We start from the raw sequence: 16,299 nt of genomic DNA, 5'->3' as shown, positions 1-16,299 counted from the left end.
AATATTGTACATAACATGAGAGGTTTCTTTCTAACACTACAAAGTTCCTTAATGTTTCTACTTCCACTATGGACAGCAGCTATGGGATAGCCTGTTTAATGGTCTTACACAATAAACAGTTACATTAAAGGTACACACGCACAACAACAAAATGTCAACATAAATTACTTACTTACATTTGTTCAGTATTGGTGGAGTGTTTAACTAAGCATCACAGATGTGGTGACGTAAACAGTTATGTGTTGAAGTAGACAGTTATGTGGTGACGTAAACAGTTATGTGATGAAGTAGAGTTGGCATGGTGTAGAGTTATGTGGTGGTAGTTATGTGATGATAGGTTATGTGATGAAGTGAACAGTTATGTGATGAAATGGGGATTATGTGGTGAAGTAGACGGTTATGTGATGGTAGAGTTATGTGGTGAGTAGACAGTTATGTGATGAAGTAGAGGTTATGTGGTGAAGTAGACAGTTATGTGGTGAAGTAGGTTATGTGGTGAAGTAGACGGTTATGTGATGATAGAGTTATGTGATGAAGTGGGGTTATGTGGTGAAGTGAACCAGTTATGTGGTGAAGTAGACAGTTATGTGATGAAGTAGAGTTATGTGGTGAAGTAGAGTATGTGGTGAAGTAGACAGTTATGTGATGAAGTAGAATTATGTGATGAAGTAGACAGTTATGTGAAGTAGAGTTATGTGGCGAAGTAGACAGTTATGTGTTGAAGTAGAGTTATGTGTTGAAGTAGAGTTATGTGTAAGTAGACAGTTATGTGATGAAGTAGAGTTATGTGTTGAAGTAGAGTTATGTGATGAAGTAGACAGTTATGTGATGAAGTAGAGTTATGTGGTGAAGTAAACAGTTATGTGATGAAGTAGAGTTATGTGGTGAAGTAGACAGTTATGTGATGAAGTAGAGTTATGTGGTGAAGTAGACAGTTATGTGGTGAAGTAGAGTTATGTGGTGAAGTAGACAGTTATGTGATGAAGTAGAGTTATGTGATGAAGTAGAGTTATGTGGTGAAGTAGACAGTTATGTGATGAAGTAGAGTTATGTGGTGAAGTAGAGTATGTGGTGAAGTAGACAGTTATGTGATGAAGTAGAATTATGTGATGAAGTAGACAGTTATGTGAAGTAGAGTTATGTGGCGAAGTAGACAGTTATGTGATGAAGTAGAGTTATGTGTTGAAGTAGAGTTATGTGATGAAGTAGACAGATATGTGATGAAGTAGAGTTATGTGTTGAAGTAGAGTTATGTGATGAAGTAGAGTTATGTGATGAAGTAGAGTTATGTGTTGAAGTAGAGTTATGTGTTGAAGTAGAGTTATGTGATGAAGTAGAGTTATGTGTTGAAGTAGACAGTTATGTGATGAAGTAGAGTTATGTGGTGAAGTAGACAGTTTTGTGGTGAAGTAGACAGTTTTGTGGTGAAGTAGACAGTTATGTGATGAAGTAGACAGTTATGTGGTGAAGTAGACAGTTATGTGATGAAGTAGACAGTTATGTGGTGAAGCAGACAGTTGTGATGATGTAGAGTTATGTGGTGAAGTAGACAGTTATGTGATGAAGTAGACAGGTTATGTGTTGAAGTAGACAGTTATGTGATGAATTAGGCATTTATGTGTTGAAGTAGAGAGTTATGTGATGAAATAGACAGTTAAGTGGTGAAGTAGACAATTAAGTGGTGAAGTAGACAGTTATGTGATGAAGTAGACAGTTATGTGATGAAGTAGACAGTTATGTGAAGTAGACAGTTATGTGGAGCAGCAGACAGTTATGTGGTGCAGCAGAAGTTATGTGGTGCAGCATACAATTCGTTGTTTTGGTGTCTACCTCTTTAAAGAACTGCAGGCACATACATGGAGGAACTCTGGAAATATCCTATACATACAACATGTCACAATTTTTTTTTTAATGATATATAAACTAAGTTGATCCTTCTCAATTCAATACACAGCTTGGATCAATGTCATCTTTGGCAAAATACATAATACTTAAAAAGTACAATATTACTCAACAATATAGAAGCTCTAACAAATGGCCAGTCATCAGGCAACAAAAATAATGGTTTTGTATCTTTTTAATCGGGGAAATATTAGTAAACACACATACATATATATTACGTTTGTAAGTAACTAGTACTATTCATACTTCAAGTGAAAAGGTACTTATGTTTCATAAGAATGTCTTTTAATAAAGTTAAATACTGATTAAGGTCTGGAAGGCATTCAGTAATATTCTCATAAAAGATTCATCTAACTCTCAAATTAACTTTACACCCTCCCTCAAGCTGTCAGTGAGAATGTTCTGAACCCTCTAAGCACCATGCTCAAGCTATCACTATTAATAATTTTCTAACACATGTATACAGGTATACTTCCCTATACATTGCCTTGCTATGTTATTTCACTTATAAGTTGTTGAATAATGCTAATATTAATACTATTAATAAAAACTACTACAGTACAAAAACACAACGGCGGGCAGTGGATTTGGGGAAGTTTTAGAACTCTTAAACAGCCACTGAATCTCTCCATCTCATCCTCTTCCTTCTGTCAGTTTATCCATCACTGCCATATTTGCTAGAGTTCGTTTTTTAGAGTGAGTTAATACCATATCAAAACCCAATAAAATTAGAGCAAAATGCCCTGCATGTGATATTTTTGCCTCTGGTAAGAAAAACCTAAGAAAATTATTAATCTAGAGGTTAAATTAGGCAGAAGAAAGCTCTCCAGGTGTCTTTGGGTCAATAAGTTAAACATAAACATCCATCCTTAGATGAAGAGACAAGCAATCTTGCCACTTTACCTTGATAACACTACCACTCCCTATCCTAGCTGGCCTCTTTTCACTTCTCCTCAACTGTTTCAGTTAAGTGTTATCTGACAGATGTGCATTTTCTATCAAATATTAATTTTAACTTATAATAATATAATTTAGGTATTTAATTCATATTTGAATGAGAAACTTTTGGCCCAAAATGTCTCCCAGAACACAATCCTTATTTATACATTAGGTCTATGGTAAACTCGTGTTCACTTACTCTATGTTGCTTCACTAAATGTCATGCTTTTCAAGAATGCACAGTCAATATATAGTGAGGTATACCTGTACAGTACTACCTTTGATTATATGTAACCACTACCCTAAAACACACACAATAGTAAAGGAAAATAACAATGTTGGTTTTATTTTCCAATAATTGTTCAACCATGTCAGTGACATCTTGAACTGTTATTGGGATGTGAGGTCACTGGCACGGCATCACATAACTATCTTTATAACCCTGTTATTTACAAATTAGAAGTCACAGTCAACTAGATTGTGTGTGTGAGTTTGCCTCAAGTTAAACACATCTCTAAACACCCTTAACCAGTGGCGGAAGCGGTCAAAAATTTCTACCGGGAAACTTGTAAAAGGGCCCACTTAATCCCAAAACGTAGTCAAAGGAACCATCACTTTGGGGCCCACCGGGAAATTTCCCGGTATTCCGGTGGGCCAGTCCGCCACTGCCCTTAACACTATGGTTAGAAGAATCTGATCATGTTTACTAGTTACCTGAGCTCTTAAAAAAAAATCTCTTTCAAGAGTTGTCACAAGAAGGACTGACTATGCCATAATATCCTATAAATATACTTAAGGATATACAGTAATGCCATGCTGAGATACAAGTCAAGTTACATTACAAACATGACAGCTGGGATGAGAAATAAGTAAGAGATCATTTGTCTGATAAAGTATTCTAAGGTTAAACACTTCAAAATAACCTTTTATAAACAGAATTCAGTAAGTAAAAGATAAATATAATAAATGATAGCAATAAGTGTCTCAAATTCATTTTTAATTGTACTGAATGTTAAGAATAAGAATGACACTCAGTGAAGATAACCAAGAAGAGAGTGGCTCATGGCTGTGACAAAGAAAACCACTGAAGCAAGTGATACTCTTAACTTTTCAGTTTTCCTGGAAATAGGAACATGCAAGATTTGTCGCCTTCTGTGTCCAATAACTATATGTACTTTTATACATCTATTAAAAGAAAAACTACTGTACTTCCTTACAAGGGCAGCTGATATATATTTAAGCTAGTTGTGGTACAGTACTCACATATGTTTAAAGACATGTAACCAAAGAAAAATTATTGCCACATTAAATATCAAAATGAAGTTTCAAACAACACTCCTTTAGCACTGCTTACACTGTCAGGGGATTTCTTCTCTCGGTGTGGGACCGGCGTGCCCTGTTTGGTTTTGAGGAGAGATTCACGACGACTGTCAGGGGAACATGAATGGAGCCCTAACAAGTGTTCAGCTTCAGTTTCATCTTTCTTTTGGAAGAATGAATTGTGAGTGTGTGTCACTGAATCATTATGTATCCTTGTCTGACAATTGACACAATCTGTCTCTGAACTAGGAGATAAAGGGTTATTTCCATCTAAACAGTATAACAAAGACTGGGAGAGATCTGTATTGGGGTATAAGTCAAGAGCAGAATCAAGAGATCCCAAAGAAGCTTTGGAACACTGCCGTGAGGTGCACTTACTTGGAGGTTGTGAGTCACCGTATGCAGAATCACCGAGGTTCTCCTCACCTTCCTCTTGTCCTTCAGGATTCACACCTGACAAAGAGTTCCCATTTTCCATTTCAGATACTTCGAAGTCTTCATTATCCAAACAGTTTGTTGATAAATCAATTGGATTGTCAGTGAGTATGCTACGGCTAAGAAGATAATCTTTAAAGACGCTTGATAAAGATTCATTCATTACTTCATCTTCCTCTATCAAAAACTCATCACTGCTTTCCTTCTCTCCATTTTCCTCTTCTTCTTCCTCTGGATCTTGAAGAGACGAAGATGAAGTGAGTCTCGTGGCTAACTGAGCCAAGGAAGAAGTACTCAAGTGGCGAAAAAAGCCACCAAAGAGAGAGGTGCCTGAACTTGCTGAACTCAGAGTGCGACGAAGGGACGATGAACTCCAACGACTTAGTTTATTTTCTCTGCTGGTCTTCTTACAGCCAAATGAGGTTCTATGGTTTTTACTTTCATTGTTTTCACTTTCCAATTCACTATTAGAATATCTTTTACCAAGTTCTGGAGTAACAATACCGAGGTTTGTAGAATCTGCCAGCGGTTGGATAGGCCTTAGTGGGGAGGTGAGCTGAGCTGTTGAGTTGACGATCACAGGCGAGGTGTGAAGGTTCTCACCACCTGTACCTATTTGCTCCCTTTTCTGGTCAAGGGAAATGGGAGAGTGGGAGTTCTTCTCCTCGGGAATGATGACACTGGATAAACTTGTAGTTGAGTTGACAATGATTGGGCAACGGCTACGTGGAGTCATTATCACCTTCTGAAATATGAGAGTAATTCAGCAATAGCAGACCAAAACAGCTGTATGTATGTACTCGTATATATATATATATATATAGGCTTGTGGGCCTATATATATATATATATATAGGCTTGTGGGCCGTGGGTTCGAATCCTGGCGGGTTGAGGTGTTGATTGTATGTAGAAGTCCGCGTGCTTTATTGGGCTAATGATATATATATATATATATATATATATATATATATATATATATATATATATATATATATATATATATATATATATATATATATATATATATATATATATATATATATATATATATATATATATATATATATATATATATATATATATATATATATATATATATATATATATATATATATATATATATATATATATATATATATATATATATATATATATATATATATATATATATATATATATATATATATATATATATATATATATATATATATATATATATATATATATATAAATCCGTGGATATAAACATATATTATATGAATAGCTATATAATCAAATATATATATATATATATATATATATATATATATATATATATATATATATATATATATATATATATATATATATATATATATATATATATATATATATATATATATATTTTACAAATACAAATATGCATAGAATAAGTTAAGAGCTGTAGGATTGAACCCTGATATTCAATTTTATGATTGAGAGTTGAACAGGCGGCTATGATGTGCAGGACTCACTAGTTCATAGTTGTGACAAGAGCCAACTGTTATCATGCCTGTTCACACAACATCAGTACAGTACAATACAACCAACTTAGCTGCCTTTCAACTTACCACATTCCCTGCCATATGAGATGTACCCATAATTCAGCAGGGAATATCTAGGTAAAAAATAAATTGTTTCTCAATTAGGTGAGAGCTGTTCTAAAAAAAAATCATATAAACCTAAACAAGAAAAAACAATCAAGGACTTAAATTTACAAAAGAGCAATGCATTCCAGTCCCAGACTTGAGTCTACCTCTATTTCATGATATTTAAACAATAAACATGTAAGGTAATAAAACAATGTTTTAACTAAATACTGTACTTAAATACGTGAACTGTACAGCACTGTACTCCACCAGAAGAGGAGAGATGCGCCTCACTGAGGAATAATGTTTTCTCAGTACAGTATTATTTTCTCCTTTATGTTGGGATAATATCACTTACATTAAACCCTCATTATAGAGGAAACTGATACTTCACTTGCAATATAGCACACCCCTCTAATTACTCTCAGTTTTTGTTATTGCCTGGTGTAGCCCCACAAAAATTAAATTACAGTAAGTGGACCACTGCTTTCATCACCTGACGACAAGTGTTTACAGTGTACAGTCACTCATAACATTCACTGGCAGGTTATTACAACAGTTCACAACTCTTACTGTCACAACATTCTTTGGCAGGTTATTACAACATTTTACAAGACTTCACAATTCTTACTCCAAAGAAGTTAGGTGTGGCAATTTTCAGTACTTTTAGCTTCTTTAACCTCTGCTTCTGACCTTACAACAGCCACCCCAGTCCAAGGTAAAGCCAATATTCTCATCCTGCACAACCACCTAAATCTTATATACCTCCATTTTTTCTCTATCTGTCTACACCCAAAAGAGTGCCAGGGCCTGATGGTATCCTTTCTTTCATTCTCAATAGATCTGCACCTGAACTTACCTCTTATAGTTCCCTTATCTTGGAAATTAGCTAATGTCCAGCCTATTTACCAAAAAAATATGTGATTCATCTTCTACCAACCCCTAACTATCACCTACATAATCTCTTAAAGTCATAATCCTCCTCTTCTTTCAGATGTAGGTTATACTCTACAGCAGACTTGTTCATTCTCCTAATTCACATCTTTGTGTATGTTCTCAACACCTGCAAATCTTGACTTCTTGTCCTTGATATACTTCTTAAGCTTGTTAACCTTCCATCATTTGATCTCACTGTTTCTTCAATCTCCAGGATCTCCTCCCACCATATCCAAGTAGCTGTGGATGGTTCACACTTACACTCCTTTCCATTAATGCTGGAGTGCCTTAAGGCTTGCTCTTCACCCTCTTCTCACTGCCTTCATAAAAAGCTGAGTTAAGAATGCATGTAGCATTTAACCTCATACAGGAGCCAATGATGATAGTTGTTAGGAACACCTGACAATTTAGCTTGCAGCATATATAAATAACTATCACTTGTTTACAACATTCTTGCCTATGTAGGTACAAGTGACTCATCTGGTGTCAGCTAAAATATCAACTAAAACACATAAAAACTTTTAATTTATGCGATATACTAATCTTGGCCCAACACTGAGCAATAAAGAATAAGTACAGTGGTCAGAGTCAAGAGTGCTGTCATTAAGTCTGGTCAGCCATGGGACTTGTGGCATTTGATTGTGTTAGAAGGTTGCTTGAAAACCCTAATGTTTATCATGTAATAGCCCCTGTCTTATAGGTAGAAGTATTTATATAAATGGGTTAATTATATTAAACTTATATACTCTATCACCCTCCTCTGTAAATTTCCACTAGCTATGAGGAAGCATGTTCAGAGCTAAGACATTAAGTAGCCGGCTCTCTGGCCACCTGATGCGGGCAGTAGTTCATTATCACTCACTAGAGAAAGACGTTATTGAGAGCCATCGTGGATGGTTCCGTCTTCCCTCGAGGGAGAACGTCGGATATTCCGTTCTCCCTCGATGGGTCCCTACTCACCTCACTAAACTATCTCGTCAACAGGACGTAATTAGAAGAGCTATTTAACATAGCCTCCGTCCTCATTTAACATTCATAGCTACAGTGATTAAGTAATGGTGATATACACTTGGATCTGTATATAATATATTTTCCTTATACAGTCGGCCCTTCACATACGCGGGTTTAGCATTCACGAATTCGCAAATACACGGATTGCCCAGCCGGAGGAATATTCATATGAAGTACACTGCCACCTACACACACACACAACACCCTCACTCAGTCAGTCTCGCTGTAACCACGCTTGTGTTGACATCAGCATTGTAGTTGCAAAAATATTACATTTCCATGAATGTATTATAACAAGCACAGTATGAATAGAATATCACTAATATAACAGTATTTTAACCGAAAACTATTAAAAAAATGAGTAACATATCTTGAACATCGTAAGGTTAGGTAATGTCTTTTGTTTTCATGTAGTTTATCCTAATTTACATTGAAATACATTACGTTTCAGCAAAACTACTATTTATTTCTGAGAATATGGAAATGTAATATTTTTGCTGAAATGACGTATGTATTACATTGGAAAGTGACGAAAACAAAGACTTTCGCTTTCTTTCGTTCAAAAGATGTTTCCGTAATCGCTTTTCGAATGGTTTTCAGTTAAAAAACTGTTGTATTACAATAATATTCTATCCTAATTCACTTGTGATGCAACAGTTTTTAACTGAAAACCATTCGAAAAGCGATTACGGTAACATCTTTTGAACGAAAGAAAGCGAAAGTCATTGTTTTCGTCACAATTTGATCCCACTTTCCACTGTAATACGTACGTCATTTCAGCAAAAATATTACATTTCCGTGAATGTAGTATATCAAGCACAGTATGAATAGAATATCATTGTATTTTAACCAAAAACTATTAAAAAAACGAGTAACATCTCTTGAACATCCGAAGGTTAGGTAAAGTCTTTTGTTTTCGTCATGTATTTTATCCTATTTTACATTGAAATACATCACATTTCAGCAAAACTACTATTTATTTCTAAGAATATATTCATTCAGTCACAGTTAAGGTAAAATATACTTGTGATGTAATATTTTAATGAAAATACCCGGTATTTAGAAATACGGTATCATAGTTTTCTTTTGTTTCAAATTTAATTAACAAAGATTGATGTTTCAAATGTAATGAAAAAAAATTTATGTATCTATAAATAAACTTTAAAAAATGAATACTTTATGTTTCACATCATCCTGTGCTACCATACCATGCATTTGGCTACTTTGGGCTTGCTATGATGACGCAAGAGATCTGCCCCGGCAAGTGTACCGACACTCACAGCTGGTGGTAAGTAGTTTCCATTGTTTACTGGTAGTTACTGGTAAATATTTTTCAACCTAACGAAACTTTTACCCGTTTAGAGGTTGACCCCCAATTTTTTGCCAAATAATTTGGTCTTAAAAACTCGAACTACACACAGGTATATACGGTAAATAAGGGCATGGGGGGCAGCAAAAGTACACGGATTTTTAACATTCACGGGTATCTCTGTTACCTAACCCCTGCGTATGTTAAGGGCCGACTGTAAATAAAAGGAAGACAGTTAGGTTTTGCTACTAAAAAAGCCAAGCTACTATTGCCAGCCCCAACATGGTGGTGTCAAGAATAAAGAAAAGAGACATCTAACAACCAAGCAACGATCCAAGCAATCAGGTCATAGGTGGCAGCAAAGTGGTAACGGATAACAAAATTCCACAAAACAAGTCATAAGTGTTTTTACAAAAAGAAGAGAAAACCGTGACATGTTATACTCTTCCAAAGTGTATTATAATATCCCGTAGTGAGACGTTATACGTCGATTGATTTTTATTTTGTCATCCAAAGAGATGTACAGGTACAAGTTTCTTTTTCTTACTAACCATTAATGAGTTATTGATAACTTTTACCTATTGTGGCAAGTCGGCAACACCCCTGTATGGCAACCAGGCGTGGCGGAGAAGAATCTGTTGACACATCATTCAACATCCTGTGAGCGAATGCGGGTCAGTGACCTGTGCCCGGGTGGGCTAATCCCTGGGGGGGAGGGGGGAGGGGGATAAGAAAAAGAAAAAAAAGAACACCTTCATTTCCCTAACTCTCCACCTACTACTGTAGGTCAAGCTGTTTATTGTCATTTCTCAACTCACATTTTCGGGGAGATACACGTAATTTTTTTTTTTCTTTTACACTATCAAATACACACACTTGTTCATAAAAAATGTGTAAAACCAAAAAAAAATAAGAAATTATTCTCACAAGATAAAAAACAAAGAGAATAAAATCTTCTTACGTACATGGGAGTAAACCTTCTTGCGCATGATGGCACGATTCACTTGCGTCATATACATGATAAGACCAACTTCACGGTGATGCAAATTGAGTCACCAAATTTAAAAAATTGGTCAAAAATTCAGTTTTCAACAGAATTGTGTCAAACTTTGATGCATCATAGTAGCAAGTAAGTTCTATCAAATAAACTAATTGGCAACTCTCAATGCCCAGAGGAAGGGAAGACCGGAATGATAAATGCACAGTATTATCTCAGCAGTCAGACCGTGAGCCGCATCCATTTAAATTTCCATTAATCCGTGCAGGCTGCCTCAACCCCTGGATAACAGTGCTTACTCTACTCCCTGAAATAATTTATTTTTAGTGTTAGAGAAGTGAAGTGATGGTTGTGTAAGGAAATATTTTGTTAATATTTACAGGGAAAGTGTTTAGTTTTCAAAAGCCGTTACCGTATCAGGCTATACAACCTCGTTATAGTGACAATGTCTCGGAAAAAGTCTCTGAAAGAGGAAGATTTTCTAGAACTCCTGTTTAGTGACATTGAGGATCAGTGGATAGTGATAATAAAGAGCCTGGTAGTGAAAATGATCGTGATAACAACAAAGAAAGTCGTGAATCTGAGGGAGAAATTGTGACGGTTGTATCCAAGTCATCACGCGCCTCACCACCAGAGGCTCCCTCTACCACCACCTCTACCACTACCACCACCACCACCACCACCACCACCACCAACAATGTACCACCACAACCTTCCACATCGCAAGCATCTCCTGCATTATGTAAGCCTCATACCACCCGCTACCTCCCTTCCTCACCACCCCACCGCATGCCTCCCACGGTCACCTAGCACCAGTGGCGGCTCCAAATTTTCTATATAGGAGGGGCTTAGGGATGGCAATCTGTTTGGAAGAGGGGGCTAGGGGACTTGTCTCGAATCTGCGTTTGCAGAGCAAGCACACTATTTTTACTTGGAATATATATTACACATCAATAAAAATAGCAGTTTTCTGAAGATGCCAAGGGGTGGCTTTGGGGGAGCTGATGGGGAGGCTGCAGCCCCCCCAAGCCACCACCACTGCCTAGCACCTTCCAGCTCCCACACTCCACTTATCAGCTATGCTACAATGGAATCCCTCTCCTCCTTTACTCCATCTAGAGCTCTTCAAGACCCTTATATTTCTAATTCTCCTGGTCTTACTGTTACTAGTCCCACTTCGCCCTCTGCCTTCATTCCTCCTGAGCACAGGCAACAATTACGTCATTCCACCCCCTCTCTTGACCTTTTCATACCTCCTGCCCTGATCTCCCCTACTCCAGCACAACCACAGCCTTCGTCATCACAACAACTACTACAGCCTTTACCACAACAACTTTCACCACTATCACCACCTTCAGCAGACTCCTCACAACAGTCACCTCCCAAAAGACGGTGTGGATGGAGAGGGGCTAGACGGGGGTCTGGGGGGAGGCCAAGAGGTTCTCGAGGGGCTCGGTGAAGAGGTGGAGGTCATACACTACCCCGGGGTGCAAAACAGCAGGCCCTTCCCTCCTCCACCGGTACAAGTAATACACAGTGGAGCGCATGGCCATACACTCCCACAGACAGCCCATTCACTGGAACTCCAGGTCTTCTCGTCACAGTTCACACAACTCCCCTGCAGTTCTTCCAATTATTCTTCACAATGGAGTTGCTGGGGTACCTGACTGTGGAGATGAACCAGTATGGTGCCTTCATTGGTACAACTGCAAGCCCTGTGTGGTGAAGAGGTGATGGCCGAGCTCCTGGGGCTCTTTTTCCTGATGGGTGTGGTTGACCTTTCAAGCATGCAGCATTGCTGAAAGGAACAGGCAGTGCATGACTATCCCATCTTCAGGAATACCATGACAGGAGTTTGTTTCTGTGCCATCCTGAAGTGCTTCCATGCCTTCAACAGTTGTGCCGTGCCTGAAGACAACACAGATCGCCTTATCACAGTTTGCACAGTGATGTCCTACCTCCTTAGTCATGCTAGCAGAGTCATTGTCAGGCTACATATGGAACATCCAAGTGTACACCGGTGAGACGAAAGCAACCTCCACCACCGTATCGGAACTCGTCGAACCACTCAAGGATTTCAGGTACAAGGTATTCATGGACAATTGTTATAACTCAGTGTCCTTGTGCCAAACTCTCTTCTCTCACCAAGTGTTTGTGTGCGACACACTACGACTGACACCGGACGCTCCTAGGGACCTTCAAAAGCTGGGGGAGAAAAAGAACCTGGCAGACGGTGAGGTGCAAGCAAGACACAAGGGGAATGTCATGGTGTTGTTATGGAAAGACAATTGCATTGTCAGTATGGTATCAACCTTCCACAGCACCAACACCATGACAAAGCAGGTGCACACCAAGGTGAAGGGGCAGGACCGCAAGTTCCACCACATCGAGAAGACCATCAACAAGCCTGTCATGGTAGAAGACTACAATGGGTGGGATGGACCATTACAACCAGATGGTTCATTACTATCACATCCAAAGGCGAGCCTTCAACTGAACCAGGAAGTTCACCTTCTACCTTAAACAGATGGCCCTTTTCAATGTGTTTGCATTATACAAAATGTATTCTCCTGACACCCAGAAGATGGTGATGCTGGATTTTCTGGAGCACATCTTCGAGAAGTTCCTGAAATTCAGGCCGGAGAACTGGCCTGACTCAGGAATGCCTATCCACCACACTCCTGATGTCCGCAAAGCACGTCTCCAATGGCAGACACGGAGACGTGAGACTGCAAGGGACACCACCGCTGCAGCACCTGCCATCATTATTGCAACACCTGTCACCTCTACTGCTTCTCCTGCCATCACTGCTGCTCCATTGGGGACTCCTGGCCCCTCTGCCACTCCTTCAGCTGCATCTCAGGCAACAGTACCGAGGCAAGGAGATGGACAGGGTCCACAGGCCAAGTGACGTAAAGTTTTGGATACAGACCAACGCCTTCATGCAACACGTGGCCACAGCCGAGAGAGAATCCCGGACAGGAGGCGACTGCGGTGCCACCTGTGTTACCTGAGGCACGGCCGTAAGAGGGACACATGTGCCCTGTGTGTGACGTGCCTCTGTGTCTTGGAGATTGCTTCACTCAGTACCAAACTGAGCGCAATCTCCTGCCATAACGCACAACACACACACTCATAACACCATCTGTGAGGGAATTACTACACCATGTCAGGTCCCTCATAACACCATCGGTGAGGGAGTTACTACACTACGTGTTTGCTGTTCAACACCTCAGAGCATGTGAACTACGTGACCTCCAATGTAAACATTATTCTGTATGTTCACTGTTATGTTCCTTTTCCTTTCTCTAATGAAAGCTTTTGTTAACCCCGTGTGTCTTTGTATGTAATAAGTCGTTTATGTCCAACGTATATTTTCAGCCGTTAACAATATAATTAAACAACTTAATGTACATAAAATACAATCTTGATATGAAACATGTGTACAGAGTGTACACAAGTTGAGGCTCTGGTAATCCTAAGCTATTTCTTCACATTTTTCTTAATTATCATAACCTAAAACAAAGACAATACTGAACTGCAATAATAATAATAATAATAATAATAATAATAATAATAATAATAATAATAATAATTCAATATAAAATAATAAAAAGAGTTAGATATGCAAAGCCATCACAAGCAAGCAAAATAATAAAAATTTATTGAAATTATAACAACTAAGCTCATTTTATGGTTTCCTTGCCAAGCCTTTTATCAGGAAAACATGCATAAAAGAACAGGTTAGAGATAAGGCAGTGAAGGAGTTAATACCTGAGGGATGCTGGCTCTTATCATAGCCTGGGTTATGGGAGAGTGTACTTCCAGCTGAGGTCCAGCAGGGGTGGACACTACAATCTTATCCCAAGGGGGACCACTTTCTTTAGCTTCCTCCAGTGTGGTAGAGGCAAAGTTGAAAGTAGACTGGGGGAATCCTTCGGCCGTGGTGCTGAGAATGGACTCCCCATACTCAGTCTCTCTGGTAACTTCCAGAGTGTCACAACTCGAGTCCAGAGAAAAAGAAGGGAGGGGTAGAGGGGACACTGGCTCATTATAGGAACCTTGATCTGAGGAAGGTGAACCACAACGTTCTTTGGTATCAAGTGAGGGAAGGGGTTGTCTTGTCACTTGAGAGAAGTGGGACAGGGGATGGAGTGCTGTGTGAACAAAGGAGGAGAGGATGGAGTGGTTGACCAAGGAAGTAGCTGTAGGAAGGTAGGCGCTAATAGTAGAGGACAGATCATCGAGGGATTTGGCTTTTAACTTGCTGGGAGTGCCAAGCTCAGGGTTACGACGGAACATACGTAGCTCAGGGGATCTGGTGGAGGGACTCTGCAATGCACATGCAGCAAATTAATAATGAAAATTTAAGTAGAGATTAGGTGGTGCATTATGCAAAATATGAGAAATAGCAAATGCAAACAATATAAAGCTCAAGCTAAACATATATTAAACATGTGTACATCTATAGAATATAAATGCACACACATGTACATACATACATACATACACACACACATGTATACACACGCACACACACATGTACACTACATCCATGACCACCGAAGGGTCAAGACGTACCTGGCGTTCCTCTCGGAGCAGCCAGGTCAACTGTTAAGTTGGCCCATATCAACTCCCTCCCCTGAACCCTCCTCCCCACCGGAATATCAACAAGTTCACGCCAGAAGTTACTATTTCATTTAGGAAAGGAATGGAACCAGTGTTAAACAGAGATGAACAGTGGTGAACAGTGCTTAGTCAGTGAGAACAACTCAACAGTAACAGTCGCACCCAAGTTAACCTTCACACAGTGAGGTCCCAGGTACCCAGTGATAATGGCCCGTGAGACCCATCAACCAGCGATGTGTTAATCCGTCTACGATAGGAAGGCCTGGGACCTCATATCACTTGTATAACACTGTCTGTGAGGGAATTACTACACCACGTGAGGCCCCGCATAACACCATCTGTGAGGGAATTACTACACCACGTGACATGTGGGAGGGAATTACTACACCACCCCTCATAACACCATCTGTGAGGGAACTACTACACCACGTGAGGCCCCATAACACCATCTGTGAGGGAATTACTACACCACGTGAGGCCCCTCATAACACCATCTGTGAGGGAATTACTACACCACGTGAGGCCCCTCATAACACCATCTGTGAGGGAATTACTACACCACATGAAGCCCCGCATAACACCATCTGTGAGGGAATTACTACACCACGTGAGGCCCCTCATAACACCATCTGTGAGGGAATTACTACACCACGTGAGGTCCCTCCTAACACCAGCTGGGAGGGAGTTACTACACTACGAGTTTGCTGTTCAACACCTACAATAATCTGTATGTTCACTGTATGTTCCTTTACCTTTCTCTAATGAAGGCTTTTGTAAAACCACCAATGTATGTAATAAGTCATTTATGTCCAATGTATATTTTCAGCCTTCGGGCTGCAGAACTTTTTCAATAAACCGTCAATTATTATTATTATTATGTACACTCGGTAAAAAAAATACCTTACAGGTGGGGTCCGATGATTTTCCAACTGAATATTCCCGTTGTCTCGCAAGGGTCAGTAGGCCTGAATGCGAGACATTTTGTACTTAATTTGGCAGGCTGAAATTAGCTATTTCATTGACAATACAGTGGTCCCTCGGTTAACAAATGGTTCGAATAACGAATTAGCTCCCATAAGGATTTTCAGTTCGATTAACGAACAAAACTTCGATTAATGACAGCCTTAAGAGAAACACGTTTTGTTGTGCACATCAGCCGATCGGCTAGTTCGCCAATACAGTGGTCCCTCGGTTAATGAACGGTTCGATTAACG

The 16,299-nt window shown here is 39.1% G+C and overlaps 1 protein-coding gene across 1 annotated transcript; it reads right to left on the bottom strand.

The window, feature by feature from the left end:
* Positions 1–573: 573 nt before the first annotated feature.
* On the bottom strand, positions 574–14,782 carry LOC121863683. Its single transcript, XM_042362426.1, has 2 exons — positions 14,231–14,782; positions 574–5,341 (listed from the first exon to the last, which is right to left on the bottom strand). The coding sequence occupies exons 1-2, from the start codon at positions 14,756–14,758 to the stop codon at positions 4,154–4,156; spliced, it is 1,716 nt and encodes a 571-aa protein (XP_042218360.1). The 5' UTR covers positions 14,759–14,782; the 3' UTR covers positions 574–4,153.
* Between the last annotated feature and the right edge of the window lie 1,517 nt (positions 14,783–16,299).

Source organism: Homarus americanus, unplaced genomic scaffold (genome assembly GCF_018991925.1).
Source record: "Homarus americanus isolate GMGI-L3 unplaced genomic scaffold, GMGI_Hamer_2.0 scaffold11028, whole genome shotgun sequence".
Taxonomy (NCBI): Eukaryota; Metazoa; Arthropoda; class Malacostraca; order Decapoda; family Nephropidae; genus Homarus; species Homarus americanus.
Note: the sequence above shows the minus strand (reverse complement) of the source record. Positions and strands in the feature narration are given on the sequence as shown.